The sequence below is a fragment of the Aquarana catesbeiana genome, linkage group LG05, assembly GCF_042186555.1.
Source record: "Aquarana catesbeiana isolate 2022-GZ linkage group LG05, ASM4218655v1, whole genome shotgun sequence".
Taxonomy (NCBI): Eukaryota; Metazoa; Chordata; class Amphibia; order Anura; family Ranidae; genus Aquarana; species Aquarana catesbeiana.
Window position 1 is genome coordinate 136,662,982 of NC_133328.1, and position 25,407 is coordinate 136,688,388.

The 25,407-nt window shown below is 40.7% G+C and overlaps 1 protein-coding gene across 4 annotated transcripts in view; it reads left to right on the plus strand.

Annotated features, from left to right (window-relative positions):
- Positions 1–25,407, plus strand: part of KAT2B (lysine acetyltransferase 2B) — a 140,046-nt gene that overhangs the window by 94,204 nt on the left and 20,435 nt on the right. For all 4 annotated transcript variants that reach the window (XM_073630222.1, XM_073630221.1, XM_073630223.1 and 1 more), the window contains exons 10-15: positions 1,650–1,858; positions 3,980–4,106; positions 10,729–10,839; positions 13,809–13,952; positions 17,523–17,637; positions 24,406–24,442. In XM_073630222.1, the coding sequence (XP_073486323.1) occupies positions 1,650–1,858; positions 3,980–4,106; positions 10,729–10,839; positions 13,809–13,952; positions 17,523–17,637; positions 24,406–24,442 (743 nt within the window). The remainder of the gene's footprint in view (positions 1–1,649; positions 1,859–3,979; positions 4,107–10,728; positions 10,840–13,808; positions 13,953–17,522; positions 17,638–24,405; positions 24,443–25,407) is intronic.

Below are 25,407 nucleotides of genomic sequence, written 5' to 3' on the forward strand. Positions count from 1 at the left end.
CTGGTCAGCGCTTACATCCATTGGCCAGTCGGCTGCTGGTTTTCCAGCATGCTCTTCTGACAGAAGCTGACCACGTGACCGACTCCTTTCAGCCCGGCTGCCATACACACGCGCTGAATGTCGGCCCGTTTTTATTGAACCAGCTGATGTTGCCGACATTCAGCCTGTGTGTACTAGGCTTTAGGGTGGGATAAATCCAACAGTCAGGTAGTTAATGAACTTTTCTTGGAAGTATTATTTGTTAAAGTGAGTCTGACATTAAAGCTCTCAAACTTCAGATTAATCAGTAGGCAAGTGTTATTTTTGCCAAATCATATTATTGTTTTGAGTAACAAAGTACCTTTTTGCGTAATGTAAATAACAAAAAAAAACAATTTCTTTGCTTGAGGTACAATATGTGACTAGCCATTTGGCCTCTGGCTACTAGGAACATTTTGGGTGTTTTATGTAATTATAATCTACATTATTAGTTTATTTATTCCATACAGACAAAACCTGACTTGTAAAATTGCAATGAGATAATTGGCAAACACAACCAGGAAACAAAGCCTGCATATGTAATGATCCAGTGTAGTCACACAATGTGCATATATATATATAAAGGCAAACTATACTATACATAGAAGCAAGGCTATTAAAATGCCTTGATAAAAATGTTTAAATGTATCTCTCTCACGTCTACAGTATATGTCAAAACCATTAAATAATGGTGTTCATTTTTAATGGAAGCATAATCCCTAGCTTCTTAAAAGTATTTGCCTGTTAGATTTGACTTAAAGTGGAACTTTAGGCTCCAAAATGAAAATAGGCGGACAGATAGGATTTTTAATGTAGAAGAGCAATGCCGAATCTGACGGAACTACTGCACAGTCACGCCATCTCGGCTCAGCCAATGACAGCAGGCGGCAATTGAGACCCAGAAGCCGGCAGCCCGAAGATGTCAGTGGCCGGAGGTGAATTCCGAGGACAGCCCATCGCTGGATTCAAGGTGAGTAAAGTTCCACTTTAAGCCTACCCTAATTTATCTACCATTTTTATTTTGTGTTTTAATGATTTAAAGTAAACATAAACTAAATGGCCTTTTTTTTTTTTGCTAAAGCATTGTGTGTCATATACAGTGCAATTTTTCTAATAGTATACATGTTTCCACATTTTTTCTTATACCTTGTTGTATCTCAGTGCTGCTGATTTTCTGCAGTCTCTTTGCAGAAACTCCCTGTTTACATACATGCAGTGCAGTAATAGCTACATGGCATTTATCAGGGCAGGTTTCTTGATGAGGATAACAATGAATCATGTCTGGGTAATGTGTGTTGAAAAAGCCAGTGGGGATAACAGTGAATCATACCAGGGTAATGTCTGTTGAAACAGTCACTCTATTAAAAGCCAATGTAACAGTGTGACAACAGGTAAACAGGAACAGAATGTTACCACTCTATACCAGGAGGTGCCTGTACAAGGACCCCAATGGTTGGATCATCATCATCATTGATTATTTTAATAAAGCCACAGACTTTTAAATGTTGAAATTAGGTTTATATAAACTATAATATACAGTACTAAACTTCTCCTTTTTAAAAAAAAAAATTAAAACCATTTACTCAGCTGTTATTTATTCATTATTTCCGTTCCATTTCATATTTTTAAAGACCAGCTTTCTGTCTGCTATTTCTGCGAGAGATGAGGCAGCCAGGCTGGAAGAGCGCAGAGGTGTGATTGAGTTTCATGTTGTTGGGAATTCACTTAACCAAAAACCCAATAAAAAGATCATGATTTGGCTTGTTGGCTTACAAAACGTCTTCTCACATCAGCTACCAAGAATGCCAAAGGAATATATCACCCGCCTTGTCTTTGATCCGTGAGTTATTTATGCATGTGAAAATATATCTTTTTTTGCTATCTTCTGGGTTCCTTCCTGCTGATATTTCATTATAGTAAAATGAGTGTTGCTCATCTTTACACCATGTTTCGTTAGTAATGTTCCCTATTGGTGATCGTTTCAATTGAAGTTTTCAAATGCAAGACCCTTATGCTATTGTATTATGTACTGTTCAGATAGATGCTTGTGTGCTACATTGTTAAATTAAGTGACCTGCAGTTATTAATTTATATTCCACGCCAGCAATTGTGCTTTTGTTTTTGTACAAAGCTTCAGTAGCACCTGATGTAATGCAGAACCCCATGCTGAAATCAACAACTTGAGATTTCAGATGCACTACTCTTTGAGCACTGATTAGAAATAAAAATATATTCCATCCATCAAAGGCAGGTGTTTTCCTTGTGAAGAGCATCTATTCAGTGTGTTAGTCCTACCCTGATCAAAGAAAAATGTGTGCCAGGTGAGGAAAAGATGCAGGAATATGCTTGAAAAAGCTTTTCTGCTCTTGTTAAACCTGGACTGTAATGCAGTAAATCATTTCATTTGTAATGGTTTCTCCAGTGAGAAAAATAATAATAATTATATTTCTTAGTAAAACTCTGCCATTCTGTATAAATCAGTCATCGTCAATTTGATGAAGTCCTATCCAGGCTATTCAAGTATCCACCCTCACACTTGTTCAACTCAGCTAATGAAGTTGTGCATTGAAAATATAAAATCCTAACATATAAAATCTTAACATGATAAGCTCCCTATGCCGATCCCTGTATTATATGCTGCCACACTTTATTTCTGGCAATGACCAATTGCGGCTCATTAATAGCAGGTGCAGATGCTGAGGTCTGGAAAAGAGTGAAATTGGTTAGTCAATAGTATTTAAGTAGAAACCAAAGAGAGGGCCCCAAGGGGACTTTAAAGGCAGTAGTCAACCAAATAACAGAGGTACAAAAAAGGTAAAGAAGTGTATAAAAATCTAAAGTTTATTAATACATCATAAAATAGTAATAGTATACACCCATAACATGGTTAAAAAGAAGAGACACAATATGCAAATGTAATACCACACAACTGAAGCAATGCTCATGTTCTGGAACACATGGTCGGTCTCATGTAGTAGGAGGCCAGGCCGAACAGGCCGGTGGTCACAGAGGTCCCAACATGTTTTGAAACGTATTGTAATTTCTTCTTCAGGGGAATTTCAGAGCATATTACAGTTCTGTTAAATTGTATAGTGTTAATATGTCAGTAAGCAGTTTCAAAACAATATCAATACAGGTAAAATATCATTGTATGCGTCAACATTTCAAATACTCACAGCATGTATAAAAACACAAGCATTTACTGTAGGTGGGGTAGCAATCATTTCTAGAGTCTGCCCTACCGCATTAGACTTAACAAAAGAGGAGATGTCAAATCCCAATTGGAGCAATGGGCCACAAAAGCATCAGATGTCAAAGATGGCAACTGGCGCTAGAAAGGAAAACTGATCACGAGGACCACATATAGGGAGCAAAAAATGAGAGCAAAAAATAGGAAAAAATAGTAGTATTTAAAGGATCAACTTTTTAAAAAATAATAATAAATGCACATCTTTTTGCAGGTTTAAAAATGTGCATTCATTTTTATTTTTAATTTCATGAGCCTGTAAAGCATTGCAACCACGATCAGCAGATCGCTGGAGCAATCTCAGGCTACTGCAGACTGTCAGTGTAGCTGTCTGCCCCTACCTTGTACAGGCAGGCAGTTACTGAATGACAGGATGCATCAGTGAACAACATAGAGCGCTCATCAACGCCCTGGTATTTAATTGAGAACTACAAGCCAGCAGCCGCAATAGTTGTTTTCCCATTCACAGAACTCTGTGAATGAATGACGCTGCATCTTTTGCTAAAATACCTCTCTAAAGATTTCTTTAAAGCTTAAACAAAACCCCTCTGAGGTGTACAGCATCATAAGAGTTTTTGGAAATTTTTATAGATCACTAACAATGATGGTATAAATAAATGCACCATTCTTAAAGCTAATTTTCCCTTATGTTTTTAGGAGTTGTGGTGCTACAGTCTGAGCAATTGATGTTTCTAAGAACATTTCTGTTTTTAGGAAACATAAAACACTTGCTCTTATCAAGGATGGACGTGTCATTGGGGGTATCTGCTTTCGAATGTTTCCAAGCCAAGGATTCACAGAGATAGTCTTCTGTGCTGTGACTTCAAATGAGCAAGTAAAGGTGAGAAATCATTATTAGCATTAAAAAAAAAAAAAACTTGCTTCTTTAATCCAGAAGGATGAATGTTCAGTAAATGTACAGTGGGTATTTCTTTGTGAAACTTTCCCTGTTCTGAATCACAACTTGTTCTCGAACATCTGTTTATAATGCTCATAATTGAATGACTATCAATTTCTGTTAGTATCCACTATACCTTACACCAATAAATTCCAAGCTGCTGTAAATTATATCTCTTGGATCCTGATTATGTTCTTCTTCAATATACAGTTAATGTCAGTAGAACCAAGTAGGGTAACAGGATGGTTAGCTACATAAAAGGTTATGCCACTATATCTAGCCGTGTGAATACATGGTACCTTTACTGATCCTAAATACTTCTTGGAAGACTAAATACACTGGGTGAAGCAATGCATCATTTCACACTAGTGGAGTGCATACATGCAGAGAAGTAGGAAATGCTAGTGGTGCATGGTCTTCTATGTATGATAAAGCTAGTGATCCAGAGTGTTGGACTGGGCACCAACTATTGAAAGTGCATTGCATTTGTTTTATGCTATTTTAACCACTTCAAGACTATACATGTACGCCCCTTTTCTTGCCCAGCCCATTTTTTCAGTTTTCTGTGCTGTCACACTTTTACTCAATTACTTATCCATGCAACACTGTACTTGAATGAGTTTTTTAAATCATTTTCTTGAGACAGATAGAGCTTTCTTTTAGTGGTATTTAATCACCCCTGGGTTTTTATTCTTGTTATATAAATGAAAAAAGACCAAAAATTTTAAAAGAAAAACAGTTTTTCTTATACAGTTTTGCAAATAATTTATCTTTCTTAATAAATTTAGGCCAAAATGTATTCTACTACATTTTTTTGGTAAAAAAATAACACAAATGAGTCACGAGTGTATATTTTTTAGTCTATGTGAAAGTTATAGAGTCTACAAACTATGGTATATATATTTGAAAATTAATCAGTCCTGATGTTCTGACTGCCTATCTAATTTCTTGAGGCCCTAAAATGTCAGGACAGTAAAAAAGGTCCTCAAATTGACCCCTTTTTGGAAAGTAGACAGTCCAAGGTATTTAGTAAGAGGCATTGTGAATTTTTTGAAGTTGCAATTTTTTGCCACAATTTTTTGAAATATGAAGAAATTAAATAAAATGTGTTTCTTCACAAAGTTGTTATTTTAACAAGTTATTTAACACAACATAGCCATACTTTAAATTACACCCTAAAAATGTTTTTGCTAATCCCCCTGAGTATGGGGATACTGCATGTGTGAGACTTTTTCACAGCCTAACCACATAGAGAGACAAAAAATCCAAGGAGCACCTTCAGGCTTTGTGGGGGCATAAACTACGCATCTAATTTCCTGACTGCCTATCACATTTTTAGAGGCACTGGAGCACCAGGACAGTGGAATCCCCCACAAAATTACCACATTTTGGAAAGTAAACATTCCAAGGTATTTTCTAAGCAGCATAATGAATTTTTTTGAAAATGTGATTTTTTTGCCACAAGTTTTTGGAAAATGCAGAAAGAAAATTAAAATGTATTTTTTTTTACACAAAGTTGTCAATTAATAAGATATTTCCAACACACATCATAGGCATACTTAGATTTACACTCCAAAACAAATTCTACTACTCCTCTTGCGTATACCACATGTGTGAAACGTTTTCAATTTTGGACTGATTATGTACTGGACATTGCATCTTGTGACAAATCAACCAACACTGCATCAAAAACAATGTACTATAATGGTCGCCTCTGTACGAGAGCTCAGGGAATATAGCCTAGTGTATCATCACTTATAGCAGTCCCCTATAAGTCAAGCAAGCATAGCCTACTGGTACGTGGCTGCCTCCAGGAATGCCATGTTCACTGGCCAGGAAGTACAGGAGGCTGACGAAAGGAAGAACAAAAAGTTCCTGTGGTTCCAGGAGTGCAGTTGTCTGCAGAGAATGGCTGGGACTGATATCTTACAGGAATGTAGCAAGAGGGATGTACAGATAGATCAGTTCAGGCGGTGGGCAATGACATGGTCAATAAGCAGCCCAGGGTCAGTACAGGAGGCAGGCAGAGGCAGTACTGCACTGGTGTGGCGGTGATCAGGAATGCTTTTACTGGCTGCACTGGCTCTAATGACACTGTACTGATGTTGTGGAGATCAGAGATACTTTTGCTGGCTACACTGGTCTGGTGACATTCTCACTGGTGAGGCAGCCATCAGGAACACTGTGGCTGGCATTACTATTAGGCCTTGTTAACATGGGGTGTATCAATGCGTACTGCATGTGAGGGCCATGTTTACTTGCATGGAAATGCACAGGTGTTCTGTACATCTCTATGCAGGTAGTCCCATTTGTGTTTATTGGGCTGCAGATGCTGCACAGACACAGCTGCTGCTTCCAGTCTGTCTGTGTTCGAGCCTTGCACCTGCAGGGATGTCAGATCGGGAGCTGTGTCCATGCAGCCACTGTGTCCCAATAGATATGAATGTAACTGCCTGCACCAGGATGCATGGAAAACCTGTGCATCCCCTTGTGGGTAAACATAGGCCTCACACAGGGGCCATGCTGTAACTGCATCACAACCCACACACATTGCATGCGATTGCGGTGCAGTAGTCCAGCATTTAGGGGGTTAAAACTGTTTTCATGCTGTCTGAAGAGTGATCTGGATGTAGATCAATCTTCAGAGAGCACCGCGAGTGTGAATAAGGCCTAAATTGTTTTTTTTAATAGTTTTTTTACATTTTTCATTATTTTTTAAATTTTTTTATAAAAAAAAAAAAAAAATCACTGTTGCCAGAACAGTGCAGTGTCACTAAAGTGATCACTGTGATTGAATTGTGGTCCACTGTGTCCGGTAGATCGTGCCAGTAAGCGGCCTGGGGGCCGCACACCAGTGCCCACAATGGGAAGACACATGGGTACCCATGTGCAGTTAAATAAAATACAGTTTTATGCAATGAGGATCCCTCTGTGTTCTGCCTTTTATGCATGGAGACCTGTGGAGGAGAAAGACAAAGGGGAATGTTTTTTTCTGATACAAACCAAGCACACTAGACCCAATTATTAGCTTAAAGGCATAATTCATCTTTACCAAAAAATGCCTGCACAGGTAAGGATATTATGAGGGGGAAGAAAGGGTTTGGGACTTTTTATGAAAACAAGGCCTGGTAAGGCCATGTATTTCCATCCCTATCAATGTGATCAAGGAAGAGCAACAAGAGGGTGGGACTTTACATGAAGCACATGATAGCAATTCAGTAGATTGGTGGATATCTAAAAAAGTGTTTAATAAATCATATACAGAGGTTACATACATGTTGCTAATATCGGTCTAGAAACAGTTGTGCAGGTAAGGGGCGCCTGTAGATAGAAACAAATTATGCATCTTTGACCAAAGTTGAATAACGCTCTTGCTATAGGTGTGTTATTTACCTCACAACGCCTGACTGAAAACCCCCCAGAGATAACATCATCCAGTCCTGTATTGTTGCTAGTATGTCCCTAAGAGACCCACCCCCAGCTGTTACTGTTCACCTCCACCATCACAAGAGCAATATCTTCCTCTGATTCACCCCTTAACATGCTCTTTCTCTCACCTAGTACAGTAACTCTGAGCTCAGTGTTTTAGAGCTTTCTTCTGTGATGGTGGGGTTGAATAGCAACAGCTGGGAGTTTCTTAGCAACGTTCTAGCAACAAAGCAGGAAGGAATGTTGTAATCTCAGTCAGGCTTCGTTGGGTACGTAAATGCCCTACACCTATAGCAAGGGCATTATTTAACTTTGGTTAAAACAGCATAGTTTATTTTTATCTACAGGCGCCCCTTGAAGGAGAAGTCCAGGCAAAACCTAATGCTAAACCTGCTCTGTGCCACATTCTAAGCCTAACCTATCTAACCCTGTAAAGCAAAACTCGCTATACTTATCTATTCTGCACCCGATATGCCAGTTTCAAGCAACGGATGCTTTGTGCAGGAGAGGATTGACAACGGCTGTGAAATTAATAGGAAGTGATGTCACCCATAGACTTACTATGGGGCTTCTGTTGTCGGGTGCCTCTCCTGCACGTGCCTACACAGCGAACCTGCGGCTGATGCTGGGACCGCACTGGATTCGCTGCAGGATAGGTAAGTACATTGATTTTGGCTTTACAAGGTTAGATAGATTAGGTTTAGAATGTGGCACAGAGCAGGTTTAACGTTAATTAGGTTTTGCCTGGACTTCTCCTTTAAATGCATAAGCAGTTTTTGAAAGGGGGAATTATTTCTTTATCCCCTTCCCAACCAGCCGCCGCAGTTGTACTGCGGCAGGTTGGCTCCCCTGGGCAAAAAAACATTACCTTGCATCGCTTCGCCTTTTGGCCACTGCCTTTTAGCTGCTGGAACCGATGCGAGTGCCCGGGGGGCGCGATGACCGCTGGGCACCCGCGATCGCTCGTGACAAAGCGAGAAAAGGTTCTCTCAGGGAAGAGGAGGCAGATTGCGTGTTAATACTGAGTATGAACACCGATCTCTGTCTCCTCTTAGTCAGTCCCATCCCCCCACAGTTAGAACACACACTAGAGCACACAATTGAACCCTTGATCGCCCCCTAGTGTCAACCCCTTCCCTGCCAGTGACATTTATACAGTAAATAGTGCATTTTTATAGCACTGATCGCTGTATAATTGTCACTGGTCCCAAAAATGTGTCAAAAGTGTCTGATGTGTCCGCCGCAATATCGCAGTCACGATGAAAATTGCTGATCACCGCCAGTACTAGTAAAAAAAAAAAATAATAATAATAAAAACGCCATAAATCTATCCCCTATTTTGATTTTGTAGACGCTATAACTTTTACGCAAACCAATCAATATACGCTTATTGCGATTTCTTTTACCAAAAATGTGTAGAAAAATACATATCGGCCTAAACTGAGGAAAATTTTTTTTCTTTTTTTAAATTGGGATATTTATTATAGCAAAAGTAAAAGATATTTTTTTTTTTTTTTTTAATTGTTTTGTTTATAGCGCAAAAAATAAAAAACGCAGAGGTGATCAAATACCACCAAAAGAAAGCTCTATTTGTGGGAAAAAAAGGACGTTGATTTTGTTTGGGTACAGCGTCACACGACCATGCAATTGTCAGTTAAAATAACGCAGTGCCGTATCGCAAAAAATGGCCTGGTCATTGAGCAGCCAAATCTTCCGGGGCTGAAGTGGTTAAAGAGGAAGTAAACTTCCTCTGCAGACATTTACCAATAGGTAAGCCTATAATAGGAGATATTTACATTATATGCAGCCAGTGACATCACTGGCACATGCGCTCTAAAGGAACGGCCACGGGTGTTGTCCCTTCCAAGCCCTGTACCGTCAATGGCGGCTCATGCGTGCATGCCACTCACAGCCCTTTAAAATTGTTTTTTTTTTTTTTTAAATTAAAAAAAATCGTCTTTTTATTGATTTTTAATTACATTTATTTTAATAAAATGCTTTTGCAGTAGAAATCTAAAGATAGTTTTCTATTTAAGATACATTAATAATTTTGTTTATTCAGCATGAAATGGAGCTTAGTCATGTAGCATAAGGCTGTATATTCTGCAAAATTTACATTTTTGGTAAACTCATTCAATGAATCCAAGCTGTGCAAGCTGAGATAACATGCACTGCATTGATGCATTCACACAATTTCACAGTAACCATGAGATAAAACAAAGTTCAAGAAAATTCCTGTTTTGCAAATCTATGTACACTAAAAACTGTATGATTGAATTGGTTCTGATATCGCTGTTTTACTAACCTGACAGCTTATTATTCTAAATAGGAAACCTTGATTTTTATCCACCTTGCCAAGTAGGCATGTCCCCCAGAGCTATATCTCCCAGGAGCTATTGCCCCATGCACAGTGTGTGGGCAGGCGAAAGGCAGAAAAATTGTTTTGCAGGGAAACAATTTAATATATTGTATGTATGTGAAGTAAGACAGAGGAGTCGGGGATTGGAGGAGTTCTGTAATCCAACAGGGAGAATTGAGAACCCTGCTTGGGATTTCTGGGCAGTAGGGGCAGCATTGTCAGCTTACTACAGGAAATTAATATCTTACTGGATTTTACTGTCAGGATCATCAGATACTGTATTTGTTCTTGCAGTATTTTTCTTTTGTTCTTGCATCTTTTTTAAAGAGACAATGGGGGAGATTTACTAAAACAGGTGCACACCGAATCTAGTTCAGCTCTGTATTGTAACCAATCAGCCTTCAGGTTTTATTGTCAAAGCATAACTGAACAAGCTGAAGTTAGAAGTTGATTGGTTACTATGCACAGCTGCACAAGATTCTGTATGCTCCAGGTTTAGTAAATAACCCCCAATATGTCCATGTATTTTAGATGTGTGCTGCACATGTTTTGTTTTCATTTTTTGGCCCAAGCATTCACTTAAAAGAGAAAAAATAGTATAGATGTTTATATAACTCGGTCTGTAATCATCTTTACCCAAGTCCAGATTATTGCAGCAGAAAAATAAGAAGCAAAAGCACACTATGTAATAGTGAAAAGATAGTAATTGCTCTAGATAACTATTTTCAAAGGGCAGACTCACCGGGTAAAAGTCATTTTTCATGTTTTATCTTGCAGGGTTATGGCACTCATTTAATGAATCATTTGAAGGAATATCACATCAAACATAATGTATTGAATTTCCTCACCTACGCTGATGAATATGCAATAGGCTATTTCAAGAAACAGGTACAATGAGTTACTGCAAATTAACATTCATTACAAATGTATGTATGCATATATTGTTCTTTTACAACTGGAGATTGGTTAGTATTTCAGTCAAAGCCTTATTCAGTAGAGGATAGAGAAAAGCAGATGGACTTTTTTTATTATTTCACCTAAAATGTATGCTACCACAAATCGGTCAGATATTTCATTTTACTTTATTTTCTATAGACATGCATTCACAGACATTCACTTGCATAAAAATGAAGAGAAGCAAACATATAAAGATGTAAAAGTCAAATAAAAAAATACATTTTGGTAAACACTCAAATAATAATGCAATCTATGTGTTCACTTCCAATACTATGTATAATCCCTTTTAAAGTAAATCTATCCCAAAAAATATTTGAGGCTGCCATTGCTGACCTCCTAAAAATTCTAGAAGATGCTTGGCTGCTATGGAGACTTGCTGTCTTCTGTATTTTTGAGTGAATCACTCTCTGGAAATTCTTAGATGAAGAAAGTCAGAGAAAAGTAAGAAGTCCTTATCTATTGTACATACTGTAGTTACTCTTGGTCAGTGACTCAAAGAACTGAAGCCATAGAGTCAGCATGGGAACCAGGCACATATCATTTTCAGAGGATCACATGACAAGCTCAGCGATTATTCGCTTAGGCATCCAGGGCTGTCATGTGGCAGGAATAGGAGGAAGTCACATGCTCCCCCATACCCAAAAATACGTGGTATTCTCTATGTTCCAGGTGACCAAAAGCAGTGGCAGTAAAGGAAAGGGTAGTTTAGTTAAGTGAGGCAGACATTCAGGCTGCATTCACACCTGAGCGTTTCAAAGTCGCGTGTTTTTACAGTGATTTTGCCACGTTTTTACAGCGATTTTGTTCAGGTCACCAACGTAAAAGGCAGAAAAACGCCTGTAATCTGCCCCAAAGAAGCTCATGTTCTTTTTTTGAGCTTAGGGCATTTTTCAGGCGTTTTGCTTCAGGTGACAGAACGCTCAGATGTGAACAGGTGCCATTGAAATTAATGGGATTTTGCTTGTTGGGCGTTTTTCGGGCGTTTTATGAGCTTTTTATGAGCTGAAAACGCTCAGGTGTGAATGCAGCCTAAAAGTGAACTTGTTTCTTTTGTGTGAATGCACAAAGAACAGGTTTACTTTAAGGATCACTTGGTCTTTATAATCTATTGATTAATTGCTATATTTTGTTGGTCAGAATGGGGAGGAATGTTTTCAAGTACATATTTAGAATAAGGATCAGATAGCTGTTTTTAGAAAAACTAGATTCATACTTTGAATAATATTAATGTTAAATCATTTGAGGATTCAATTAAGAAAACCTGTCATTGGAAAAGCATGGAGGCTTCCTGCCTTCCTGTCATTCCGAACTTCAGTACTCTTAAAGTGATTCTAATGGTATTCATTTTTTTTAAAATAACAAACATGTTATATTTACCCGCTCTGTGCAATGGTTTTGTACAGAGCAGCCCTGATCCTCTTCTTTTTGGGTCCCCTGCCGGTGGTCCTTGCTCCTCCCTCCTGCCGAGTGTCCCAAATAGCAAGCCTCTTGTTATGGGAGCACTCAAGTAGGCTCGATCCTGAGCCACTTTCCTGTTATTTGACATTGTCCATTCCCACACAGACCATGCCTCCTGCTCTCTCCTCATTGGCTCACTTGATGTGATTCACAGCAGCAGAAGCCAGTGACTCCCCTTGCTGTGTGAGCCAATGAGGCGAGATAGACCCGGAAGAGCAGCTGCTCTCATGCACATCGCTGGATCGAAATGGGGCTCAGGTAAGTATAAGGGGGGCTGGGGGGACTGCACCCAGAAGATTTTTTACCTTATAGGATAACTACAGGTTCCTTTTTATTTAAAAAAAAGAAAAAACATGTCATACTTGCTCCCTCTGTGCAGTTGGTTTTTCACAGAGTGGCCCCGATCCTTGGAGAATCGCTCTCCCTCGGGGCACCCGTGTGGGCGCGCTCCCGTGTCCTGCTGCTGCGTCCATTGACACAGACAGCAGGACTCGTCTCCGCCCCCCAGCTCCCGCGTCATTGGATTTGATTGACAGCAGCGGGAGCCAATGGCTGCGCTGCTATCAATCTATCCAATCAGGACCTGAGTCACTGACTGGAACAGGAACAATCGGGCTCAGGTAAGTAAAATGAGGGGCTCTGGGGGGGGCAGGTGCACTACAAGAGGTTTTTCACTTCATTGAAGGGAAAAACCGCAAGGGTTTACAACCCCTTTAATGCATAGAATGTATTAACGTAAAAAAAAAAAAACTTCTGCCTTTAGAACGATTTTAGGTCACTGACCCCAAGCATGTATAGATGGGTAAGAACTTCTGCCTTTACTCTGAATTGTCTAAACTGGAAACATGTTCCAGGGCAATGTAGCCTTTTCTGGAGAATTTCAGGAGAGGTCCAATGGCAATCCCATATTTTTCTCAAGTTTTTCAATGTTGTCCAACAGTCTCTTACCAGTGAGAAATTATGTCCTTTACTGCTTTAAGAAACTCTACTTTAGGGAAAAAAGATTACATTTTCTACCCGCTGTACCTAAGTAATTTGGCATTAAGATTGATTTCAAACCCCATAATTACTTACCTGACTCTATGTGGACCCAGGTCATTGGCAACTTTAGCAGTCAAGGCAGTGAGTGCCCACATCAACGAGAAGAGCCCTCCCACACTGTTTCAAGTAAGTATTTGGGATCTTCAGTTAGTTAGAGGTAGGTGGACCTGGAGAAGAAAGTGTTTTATTGACCCGAGATGAGATTTAAATTAAAGCTCTAATCCAATTTCTTGTGTATTATTTTACCTTAAACTTTAATTCACTTCTATCATACACACTTTTGTTAAGTGCATCAGTCATAATATTACCGAACTGCCCAGCCTCCTTTGCCTTTACAAAGGTAGCTGAATCTCAAAGCAAATACAATCTTAGTCTAAGATTTTTTTTCTTACATGTTTTAGGGTTTTTCTAAAGACATTAAAGTACCTAAAGCACGTTATGTTGGATACATAAAGGATTATGAAGGAGCTACTTTAATGGGATGCGAGTTAAATCCCAGGATACCATATACTGAATTTTCAGTCATCATAAAGAAACAGAAGGAGGTAAAGTACTATGACTGCTTTCAAATCATATCAGTGATTTCATTGAAGCATGCCAGGGAAGACATGCCAAAGTGAGATGTGGGCATCTAGATCCTATATACTGTATAACATAAGGGGACTTTGTTTAAATTCACTAACATAAAATGTGAGATTTTCTACACTTCTGCATCTCTTAAAACACGTATTGACTTTTGATATGGATACATTTAAAGATATCCAAATAACTACAAAAACAAAAAAAAAAATAACTACAAAACTCTGTAAAATACAGGCAATACCAGCCACTGCTGCAGTAACAATTGAATGCACTTGTGCCTTGACCCCAAAAAAGGACATTAAAGCACATTTATAACAAGATCATATTTTTTTAGCTTTGGATATAGTGAGAAGAGTCATAACCTCTATCAGGTTCCTTTACTTTGAAGAGATCTCCTCTTACTTTCTATGGTGTTTTGAGACAGCAAGTGAAGGAAAATCTCCCTAATGGGACACAGACAGCAAAAAACTTGCTGGAGTTTTCAACCATTCTATACATAAAACTGAAAAAAGATAAAGATGGAAAGTATATCTCCTCCAGCCAAGAGCTATCATGAGTGTTTGGTACTCCAGAGAGCCCCCACCCTGTTGTCTTTATTTTACATTAAAAAAGGCAAAAAACGATGTCGCTATGTTGATAAATATCATATTATAGATGGGCCTTGGATGAAACAATCCATGAAAGCCTCTTAAAGAGGAACTCCAGACTCCCCCCCCCCCCCCCCCCCAAAAAAAAAAATTTACAAATACGGTAGCTACTGACTGTTAATATTGGGTCACTTACCTGTCCAGGCATCCAGCGGTGTCCTCACCCGAGCTGATTCTTCAATCGAGTGCTGGCACCACCATCTTGACTAAGGGAAACTGGCAGTGAAGCTGACCAGTTAGCCTAACATCAATAGTATGCAAGCTCTTGGAGGGGATGATAAGGGACTATATACAAGATTTTAGTAATGAGAACGGTATCATTAGCAGTAATCAGCATGGATTCATGAAGAATCGTTCTTGCCAAACCAATCTATTAACCTTCTATGAGGAGGTGAGTTGCCATCTAGATAAAGGAAGGCCCGTAGACGTGGTGTATCTGGGTCCTAGTAGATGATAGGCTCAGCAATGGCATGCAATGCCAAGCTGCTGCTAACAAAGCAAACAGAATACTGGCATGCATTAAACGGGATCAACTCCAGAGATAAAACGATAATTCTCCCACTCTACAAGACTCTGATCTGGCCGTACCTAGAGTATGCTGTCCAGTTCTGGGCATCAGTCCTCAGGAAGGATGTACTGGAAATGGAGCGAGTACAAAGAAGGACAACAAAGCTAATAAAGGGTCTGGAGGATATTAGTTATGAGGAAAGGTTGCGAGCACTGAACTTATTCTCTCTGGAGAAGAGATGCTTGAGAGGGAATATGATTTCAATTTACAAATACCATACTGGTGACTCCACAATAGGGATAAAACTTTTTTGCGGAAGGGAGTTTAACAAGACTCATGGCCACTCATTAAAATTAGAAGAAAAGAGGTTTAACCTTAAACTACGTAGAGGGTTCTTTACTGTAAGAGCGGCAAGGATGTGGAATTCCCTTCCACAGGCGGTGGTCTCAGCAGGGGAAATCGATAGTTTCAAAAAACTATTAGATAAGCACCTGAATGACCACGACACACATGGATATACAATGTGATATTGACATATAATCACACACATAGGTTGGACTTGATGGGCTTGTGTCTTTTTTCAACCTCACCTACTATATAACTTTGTAACTATGTAACATCATCTACTGTAGGATGTTGCAGAGATCAGCAGGGACGCAGCTGGAAAATGCAGAACTGTGCCAGGAAGCTGCTGATGTAAAGTCACTGTCACTGTCTAGTCTGCTTGTTGCATTTTTATAATTTTTGTACACTTAGATGCTGGCGCCCTCTTCTGTTTATTTTTTTATTTTACATTGCAGTGCACGAGCCATTTCCTACAGCATACTTGACTGCTGTTTTCCATTTCCTATTTTTCTACCTTGATGTGCACATAGGACATAATTGATCACTGGACAATTGATGCACTAGTTGTTTGCAAAGTAGTTCACAAAGGTTGTATAACACATTTGTTACTACACTTAAACACTAAAAATAATTAATAACAAGGGCTGTTATACTGTAGATGTCTCAGATATGTCTTATAAGACTGGTGGTCAGGGAGACATCTAGCTGTCATTGATTGCACTGGGACACAACCTGCAGTATCTTTCAACCCAGCTTATTGTACCTACATGGTTTTGTACTTCTTACCTCTTCTCAATGTGGAGGTTGAAAATTGTCATTATTGTCCTTGGACTAGCTCAGAATGATCTGATCCCTGTCTAATATTGTATTTACCCATTGAAATGGGGAATGAATAAGGACGTTTATGACTACCCTTAGTTGTACTGTGAAATTAAAATAGTAGTTTACTGTTTATGAAAAAACATAATCCTTGTTATACCCTACCATTTCTAAATCATCTAGTGTTTCTCTGCCCTTGTATGTGTGGCATTCCATACTGTAATTTCACCACCATCTTTATGACAGATATACTGTATACTTCTATTTCATTCAAATAATTGTACTAAAGGACCACTATTGTGAACAATATTGCATTTCACAATTACACAGAGACTGATCTGTCAAACAAAAGTAATAGTGACAGGGGTTGGGACAATCTGTAACACCTTGATAGTGGACCTTAAAGTGTAACTCTAGACAAAACGTTTTTTCTTTGGGGAGCATGGTATAGGGTAGGAACCTCTGCCAAAATGTTATTGCAATCTGAGTCACCCAATCAAGGAGATTTCACTGAACATTCTGTTTCAAGAAAAACAACAGGTGGTGAGACAAAACATCCCCAAAGTGAGGGGAAGTCCACCTTTTCACTGATGCTAGAGGAGCAGCTGCCCCCTATTGGGAGAGTCTCTTCTTTCTCTGTTTTGGTGGTAACTGTAATGCCCCGTACACACGGTCGGACTTTGTTCGGACATTCTGACAACAAAATCCTAGGATTTTTTCCGACGGATGTTGGCTCAAACTTGTTTTGCATACACACGGTCGCACAAAGTTGTCGGAAAATCCGATCGTTCTGAACGCGGTGACGTAAAACACGTACGTCGAGACTATAAATGGGGCAGTGGCCAATAGCTTTCATCTCTTTATTTATTCTGAGCATGCGTGGCACTTTGTCCGTCGGATTTGTGTACACACGATCGGAATTTCCGACAACGGATTTTGTTGTCGGAAAATTTTATCTCCTGCTCTCCAACTTTGTGTGTCGGAAAATCCGATGGAAAATGTCCGATGGAGCCCACACACGGTCGGAATTTCCGACAACACGCTCCGATCGGACATTTTCCATCGGAAAATCCGACCGTGTGTACGGGGCATAACATTTTATAGTTTTGAAATTTCTTCACTTTCTTTCCAAGTGACAATGTTTCTCTGGACAAATAGTAAAGATGAACCCCCCCGTATGAGAGTTGTACAAACACCTTTATTTACTTTTACAGATCATAAAGAAAATGATTGAAAGGAAGCAAGCACAAATAAGAAAAGTATACCCAGGACTATCGTGCTTTAAAGAAGGAGTACGGCAAATACCTATTGAAAGCATCCCAGGAATCAGTATGTTTTATTTTTGTCCAGTAAAACCATGTTGATTAAAAAAAGAAAACACACCTAATGTGCTTGTGACCATGATGCATCATAGACTGTAGACTAGAGAATTCTATGAAATGATTATTTATCTTGCACTCTGGGTCCCAGCCAGAGCCTTATGCCCTAGTTGTTTTACAGCTAACTCTAGACTCCCATGCACACGGGCCATCTGCATTTAGTGATGGTTCACACTGGAACTCACATACTGTGCACATATCAGGCACTGCCTTCCAAATGCACCGGGTGTGCGATCTGCTGCAGGGGTTACTAGATTCCTAACGACACCCCAAACACAGATCGCAAATACATTACATTTGCTAAGCACCAGATCACTTGGTACTGCAGTACCATGCGATCCAGTCGCAGTTCATTTTTTAAGAAGTGCATACACTACTTTTGGTGCAATCCAGTGCAATTTCAACCCATTCAAATGAATAGGCTGAAAATCGCATCACACTGAATCACACAGGAATATGGATTCCTGGTGTGAACGAGCACTAAATACACATGAAGTTATCTAATCACACTTTCCTGCATATAGATGTTCCTGGGTTTAGCTGCAGTTAGGTGCATCCATACATATTTACATGCACTTAGCTGCTTTAAACTAGGCAAATTGGTCCCAGGACACAGAAAATTCTATATTGTGTAAAATCGACTAGGTTGAATGCACCTAGATGCTGTTGGTTGAATGCACCTAGATGCTGTTGAACATTTAGATGTGCATTCAGCCAGAGCAAAGTTGCTTTCAGGTGCAGTTCGAAATTAGTTCCAGACACACCTGAACGCCTGTATTATAATTCCTCAGTGCATGGAGCCTAAGACCGGGTTCACACTGGTAGGACACGACAGTCGTACCACTTTGGATCCGATTTTGCCCTGCAACTTGAAGTCCGACATGCGTCCGATTTTAATGAACAGGGATCCGACTTTATTCCCCTGAAAATACCAGGCACTGTCTGGTGTGAATCTTTAGGGGCAACTCCATGCACAATGTAAAAAAAAACGGCATGGGTTCCCCCTCCAAGAGCATACCAGTCCCGTTGGTCTGGTATGGATTTTCAGGGGAACCCCCAAGCCGAAAAAACGGTGTTCAGATAAAACAATTATCTGAGCAGACAGCCCGACAGGTCAGGAAAGGGGGTGGGGATGAGCAAGCACCCCCCCCGAACTGTACCAGGCCGCATGCCCTCAACATGGGGGGGTGCTTTGGGTGCCCCCCACCCCAAAGCACCTTGTCCCCATGTTGATGAGGACAAGGGCCTCTTCCCGAAAACCCTGGCCATTGGCTGTCGGGATCTGCGGGCAGGGGGCTTATCGGAATTTGGAAGCCCCCTTTAACAGGGCCAGATCCTGGCCCCCCACCCTATGTGAATGAGTATGGGGTACATTGTACCCCTACCCATTCACCTAAAAAAAAATTTCAAAAATAAAACACATTACATGTTTATAAAGTAATTTATTAAGGCAGCTCCGTCGTTTCTTTTGACTTCTTCCCCCCTCTGGCTCTTCTGCCTCCTTCACTGACGTCTTCTGCCTCTGCCAGTTATTCTCCCCTCTCCGGGTCTTCTCCGCTCTCTGCCGATGTGTTCTAGCCCCCTCCAGTTCTTTTCCCTCTGTCCGCTGTCTTCTGCCTCTGCTGGATCTTCTCCGCTATCTTCTCGCTCTTTTGCTGAGTCCTCTTCGCTATTTTCTCCCTTTGTTCTTCTTCCGAAGTTGACTCAATGCTCTCTCCTGCTCTAATGCTGGGTGCGCAATGTGCCACTACTTATATTGCCATGGGGCAGGGTCATCGGAGGCCCACCCCTTATGACATCACCACCCCATCATGCCCCGGGCGGTGACGTCATAAGGGACGGGCCTCTGGATGTCACCCGGTGACCCAGCCCCATGCCAATATAACTAGTGGCACACCGCGCACCCAGCATTGGAGTGGGAGAGAGCGTCCAGTCAACATTGGAAGAAGAACAGAGGGAGAAGACAGCGGAGAAGACAGCGGAGAAGACCCAGAAGAGGCAGAAGGCAGCGGACAGAGGGAGAAGAACCAGAGAGGGCTAGAAGACATCAGCGGAGAGTGGAGAAGAACCGGCAGAGGCAGAAAGACATCAGCAGAGGAGGCAGAAGAGCCGGAGAGGGGAGAAGAAGTTGGAAGAGACGACGTAGCTGCCTTAATAAATTACTTTAAAAACATGTGTAATGTGTTTTATTTTTGACTTTTTTTTTTTTTTTTTTAAAGATTTTATTGAGTTTTTACAACATAACAAAGGTATGAATAATAAGGTTACAGAATCAGGAATTCAGGGTTTTTCAACATAGCAAAAATACAGAGTAAATGTACAGTGTATACATTGAACTTCCACTTATTGTACTCAGTCGATGATAGTGGATGTATGTGTTTCAAGGGGGGTATCAGCGACTGTGTAGGGAACTAAGTATTTGTGGGCAAGTGTCCCTTTGGGTTCGAAGCGTTCAAGGTGCATCTGTGGTTTTGTAAACCAGTGGGGCAATGCGTGTGTTGGAGAGACAAACCTAAACGGATCATCCCAACACCCGTTCACCCCCGTCGGGAACTATCTGTGGGCGGGTGGGAGCCATCGAGATGCATTTAGTTGGTAGTTTAGGTGTGGTTCGTCTGTGGGTAGGCGTTAAAACGCCTCTATGTGCTAGATTAATGCCGAGATCTGGCCAGTCTTTGTTAGGATTTAGGCATGTCTTGTTGTGGTATTACCCCATATAGGATAGGTGATGGGGTTTGTAACCCAGGTAGTCCATTGTTATATATCTGGCTACCCACTGTTGGTGGGCGAGAAAAAGAAAAAGGGGGGGGAGGGGAATGGGATAGGAGTGACTAATTATTTGTATGTCTTGGGTGGAGTCTAACTAGTCTCCCTCCGGTGGAAATTCAAGTATTTGAGTGGGAAATGTCAGTGCCTGTGGAGTTTCTATAATGCAGCCAACAGGCCCAGGTGTTTTGAAATGTAGTAGTTTCTTTTGCTTGGTGGATAAGTCTCTCCATGTCGGCCGTTTTCTCTACATGGCGGAGCCATTCAGAGACTGTAGGTGGGTCTGTGCTTTTCCAATGCACCGGTATACATTGGGTGGCGGCATTAATCAGGTGTAGGATGAGGGATTTTTTGTACGTCTTCATGGGAAGAGAGGTGTGGTGAAGCAAGTATTGTGATGGGGTGAAGTCCGGATTGTATGTTGTGATTTGCGAGATCAAGTGATGAATTTCCTGCCAGAATAGTTGGATCATTGGACAGTCCCACCAAATATGAAGTAGTGATCCTTGAGCGGAGTTGCATCTCCAGCAGAGCGGGGAGACACTGGGTAAAAATCTGTGTATTTTATCGGGTGTCCTATACCATCTGGAGTATATTTTATATCTGTTTTCTTGCGCGGAAATGTTGATGGTCCCTTTGTGTACATGTTCATATATGTTGTCCCACTCTTCTTTTGAGAGGTCGGTGGCTAGTTCCGTCTCCCATTGTTGGTTTGTCTTGGCGTTTGGGTTGTTTTCAGAAAACAATAGTACGTACAGTTCTGATATTAGGTGTCTCTGGGGTTCCGTACTGGTGCAAATGTGTTCAAAGGGGGTTAGATCTCTATGCCAATGTGCTATAGATGGGGTGTGTTGGAGAAAGTGTCTGATTTGAAGATATTTAAAAAAGGGTAAATTAAGATCTGGGATGGCAGAACGTAACGCCGGGTAAGCGAGGAGTTCCTCGTTATGAAAGAATTGGTGGGCTCTGATTTGTGGATTATTAGTGGAGTCTGGCGTATTATGTCCTAGGAGGCCCGGTAGGAAGTCAGGATTTTGTGTTAGTGGGGTCAAGGGCCCAGGGGATGGAGTTATATTGAGTGATTTGCATGCTAAGTTAAAGTTAAGCAGTGTGGGACCTATTAGTGGGTGGGCGGAACATTCTTTTGGTACAAATGTTTTGGTTATCCAGGGAAGGTGTGATATTGGTATGTGGGCAAAGGCGTTTTCAATCTGGATCCAAGCTTTATTGTGAGCGTGTACATGCCAATCGACAATTCTGGTGAGTTGGGATGCCCAGTAATACTTGTGAATATCTGGGAGGCCTATTCCACCTTTCCGTTTGGGCATGATCAATTTGTTCCAGCTCAAGCTGGGTGTGGTCGAGGACCATAGGAAGGTTCTACACATTCTTCTGTACAATGCAAAAAATGAGGAGGGGAGCTTGATGGGGATCGCTTGCAGGAGATAGAGGATTCTGGGAAGGACATTCATCTTTAAGATGGCGGTTCTGCCAAACCACGAAAAGTGACCCTTGTGCCAATTGTGTAGGTCTCCTTGGATTTTCTGCATGGCTAGTAAGAAGTTTGTGGCATATAATTCAGATATTTTGACATTTTTTTTTTAGGTGAATGGGTAGGGGTACAATGTACCCCATACTCATTCACATAGGGTGGGGGGCTGGGATCTGGGGGCCCCCTTGTTAAAGGGGGCTTCCAGATTCCAATAAGCCCCCCGCCCGCAGACACGGACAACCAAGGGCCAGGGTTGTCAGGAAGAGGTCCTTGTCCTCATCAACATGGGGATAAGGTGCTTTGGGGTGGGGGACACAGGGCAAAGCACCCACCTCCCCATGTTGAGGGCATGCGGCCTGGTACGGTTCAGGAGGAGGGGGGCGCTCACTCATCCCCACCCCCTTTCCTGACCTGCCAGGCTGTGTGCTCAGATAAGGGTCTGATATGGATCTTGGGGGGGACCCCCAGCGCCGTTTTTTCAACGTGGGGGTTCCCCTGAAAATCCATACCAGACCGAAGGGCCTGGTATGCTCTTGGAGGGGGAACCCATGCCGTTTTTTTTTATTTTGGCGTGGAGTTCCCCTTCAAGATCCTCAGAGCACAAGTCGCATGCCAACGTCGGGTCAGTTAAGACAGCGATCCGACTTTGATACGACTTCAGTGATAATGGGCTGAAGTAGGATCAAAGTCGGACCAAAGTATTGCAGGAAGCATTTTCAAAGTCAGACCGATTTGTGTCGGAAAGGGGGTGGGGATGAGTGAGGGAAACATTAATTTTCACACGTCATGCGACATGAGCTCCCAATGTCGGAGCATTTGTCATACCAGTGTGAACCCGACCTAAGGCCCTAAAGGCTAAGTTCACCTTTTTTTTTTTTCTAAAATCTAGCTCCCCTGTTTACCAATATACCATTAATGTAACTCTGTTGCAAAAAATACAAGTTTTCTTTGGTTTTGAAAACAAAGCTTTACCTCATACGTGGCTATATTTTGCAGATCATTTCAGAAACTCCCTAGTATACAGACACAGACAGACTAGCCAGTAAGACACAGGAAGGAGTTTACCAGCTGTCACTTTCACCGATCAGTAAGCACAATCAAAACACAATAAATGAGGTACATATTGGGACATACAAAGTTGTACAATAAGGTTCATAAATACATCATGCAATGGATACAAGCAAATAAAGATAATACCCTAATAATACATTGCAGTGTACACCATTACATAATTATAGAATTCTAGATTACTATATGGAGATCAATAGAAGGGAAGAGGGAAAAAGTAGGATATAGGAGTAAGGAAAGGAAGGGAGGGTGGGGAAAGGAGGGGAGGAGGGGAAGGGGGGAGAGAGGGGAAGGGGGCTGGGAATGAGAAGGAGGGGAAATGAGGCAGAGGGGGTCAAGAACAGGTAATCCGACTGTAGAGAAAATGCTAAACGGTGGGGTTACAGGAAGGGTTTGAAACTAAGAGTTTCATTGAGGCCAGGGTATATCATGGCCTTAAGGCCATGTATCCACCTGGTCTCAAGCTGTAGTAAGGCACGGTCCACACTACCTCCTCTGGCATTGAGAGGTAGATGGTTAAGGCTGGAAAAGGAAATCATTTGAGAGTCAAAATTATGATATAGACCCACATGTGTGCTTACGGCTGTTGCCATTTTTCTTTTGGCAATAGGGCCTACATGGTCGCGAATTCCTTTGAAGAATGGGCATTTCGTTTTGCTGATGTAGCAGCAACCACATCGGCATTGCATAATATAGACCACACCAGGGGCTTGACAAGTCACCTTATACCTAATGGAGTGTGTTTGACCATTGGGGAGGAGTATATCACTACTGTTGCTAATAAACTGGAATACATCACCTCCACCACAAGAAAAAGTCCCTGTTTTATCAGGGGCTGTGGTAGACACTACATTGTGGTGACTATGCACTACGCGATCTTTTATAGATTTCGCTCTCTTATAGGTGATAACTGGGTGTGGTTTAATATATCAGCTGGTTTTATTACTATTGATGAAGGTTAGTGCACGTTTTTGTTTGGTTGAAAGATTATAGGGTTTGGTCTCATGCCATGTGATCTTTTCAATTTCCTGTGTGGTTTGTTGTACAAAGGCCTAGATATTGGGATTATTGTTTAGGGATTTCCCCATTTCTTGTTGTAACAGGAAGCAAAGAGAAATCTCCCTAATGGGCAACAGACAAAAAAGCATTAAAAGACAGATTTACCCTTCCTTACTATATGCAAAACTGAAATAAAACATATTGGCTATGCAAAAAAAATAGCGAATGTGATGTTCAAATTTATTGAAAGGAAATTGTCACTTAAAATTATGGATCTAAGCATGGTGTTTTAGCTTTGTGAATTGAGTCTAATGTGTTTTCAAGTTCTGGTGATATGCAGATGTCTTACCGTTACAAAACTGAGGCATCGCTTTTAACTGTTTTGTTTTTCAGAAGAGACAGGTTGGAAGCCGAGTATAAAAGAAAAAAGGTAATCTATATTCATGTTGCACATTAAAGATTTATTTTATCGCAGATACTGTATAGTTTACTTACATTTTTTTTCATATATATTTAGTTATGTTTACATAATTAATTTTAGTCCATATCTCACAGCAAAAACCCATAAAACATTTTAAAAAGAGTTCAAGTGTAGCAATTTTGATAGCATTAAAACAGACATTTTTGTTTTTGCGTGCCCCTTGTCAAATAGCTTTATTACATATTTATCCTGCCAGTAGAGTTTTTTTCCCGACCTCGCACGTCGCACAGTAAGTTGTCACCCTGGGACAGGGTAGTCTTTGGTGGACGTGGAGTTTTAAATATACTGTTAAGTAAAAAAAAAATATATATATATATTAAATGCTTTTCAATTCGTTATAATTTTATTTTTTATTTGGAAAAAAAGTTATAGCATACGGATAACAGCTGACCATTGTTAGCACCCTCGGCAGTCTATTATGGATTGTTCTGTTCAGGAACTTTTATAGATAGGCAACTCCTATCCTCATATTGATCAGTGGTTCCAAAAAGTTAGTAACTACTGCAGTAGGGAACAGCCACACAAAAAGATACACTAAGGGGTTGATTTACTAAAGGCAAATAGACTGAGCACTTTGCAAATGCAGTTACTCCTGAGCTTAGTAAATGAGGTAAAGCTTCACTTTGCAAAGAATACCCAATCAGGTGCAAGGAAAATAAAAAAACAGCATTTTTGCTTGCACATGATTGGACGATGGAAGCCAACAGAGCGTCTGCTCATTTACTAAGCTCTGGAGCAACTGCATTTACAGAGTGCAACTGCACTTGCAAAAGTACACAGTCTATTTACCTTTATTAAATCAACCCCTAAGCATCTTTCCAAATAACAATTCTGTTGATTCAGTGCATTGAAGTTTCTAATAACAATGCTTACGTTACATTAATATTAAAATGGTGCTTTTATGTTAACAAGGG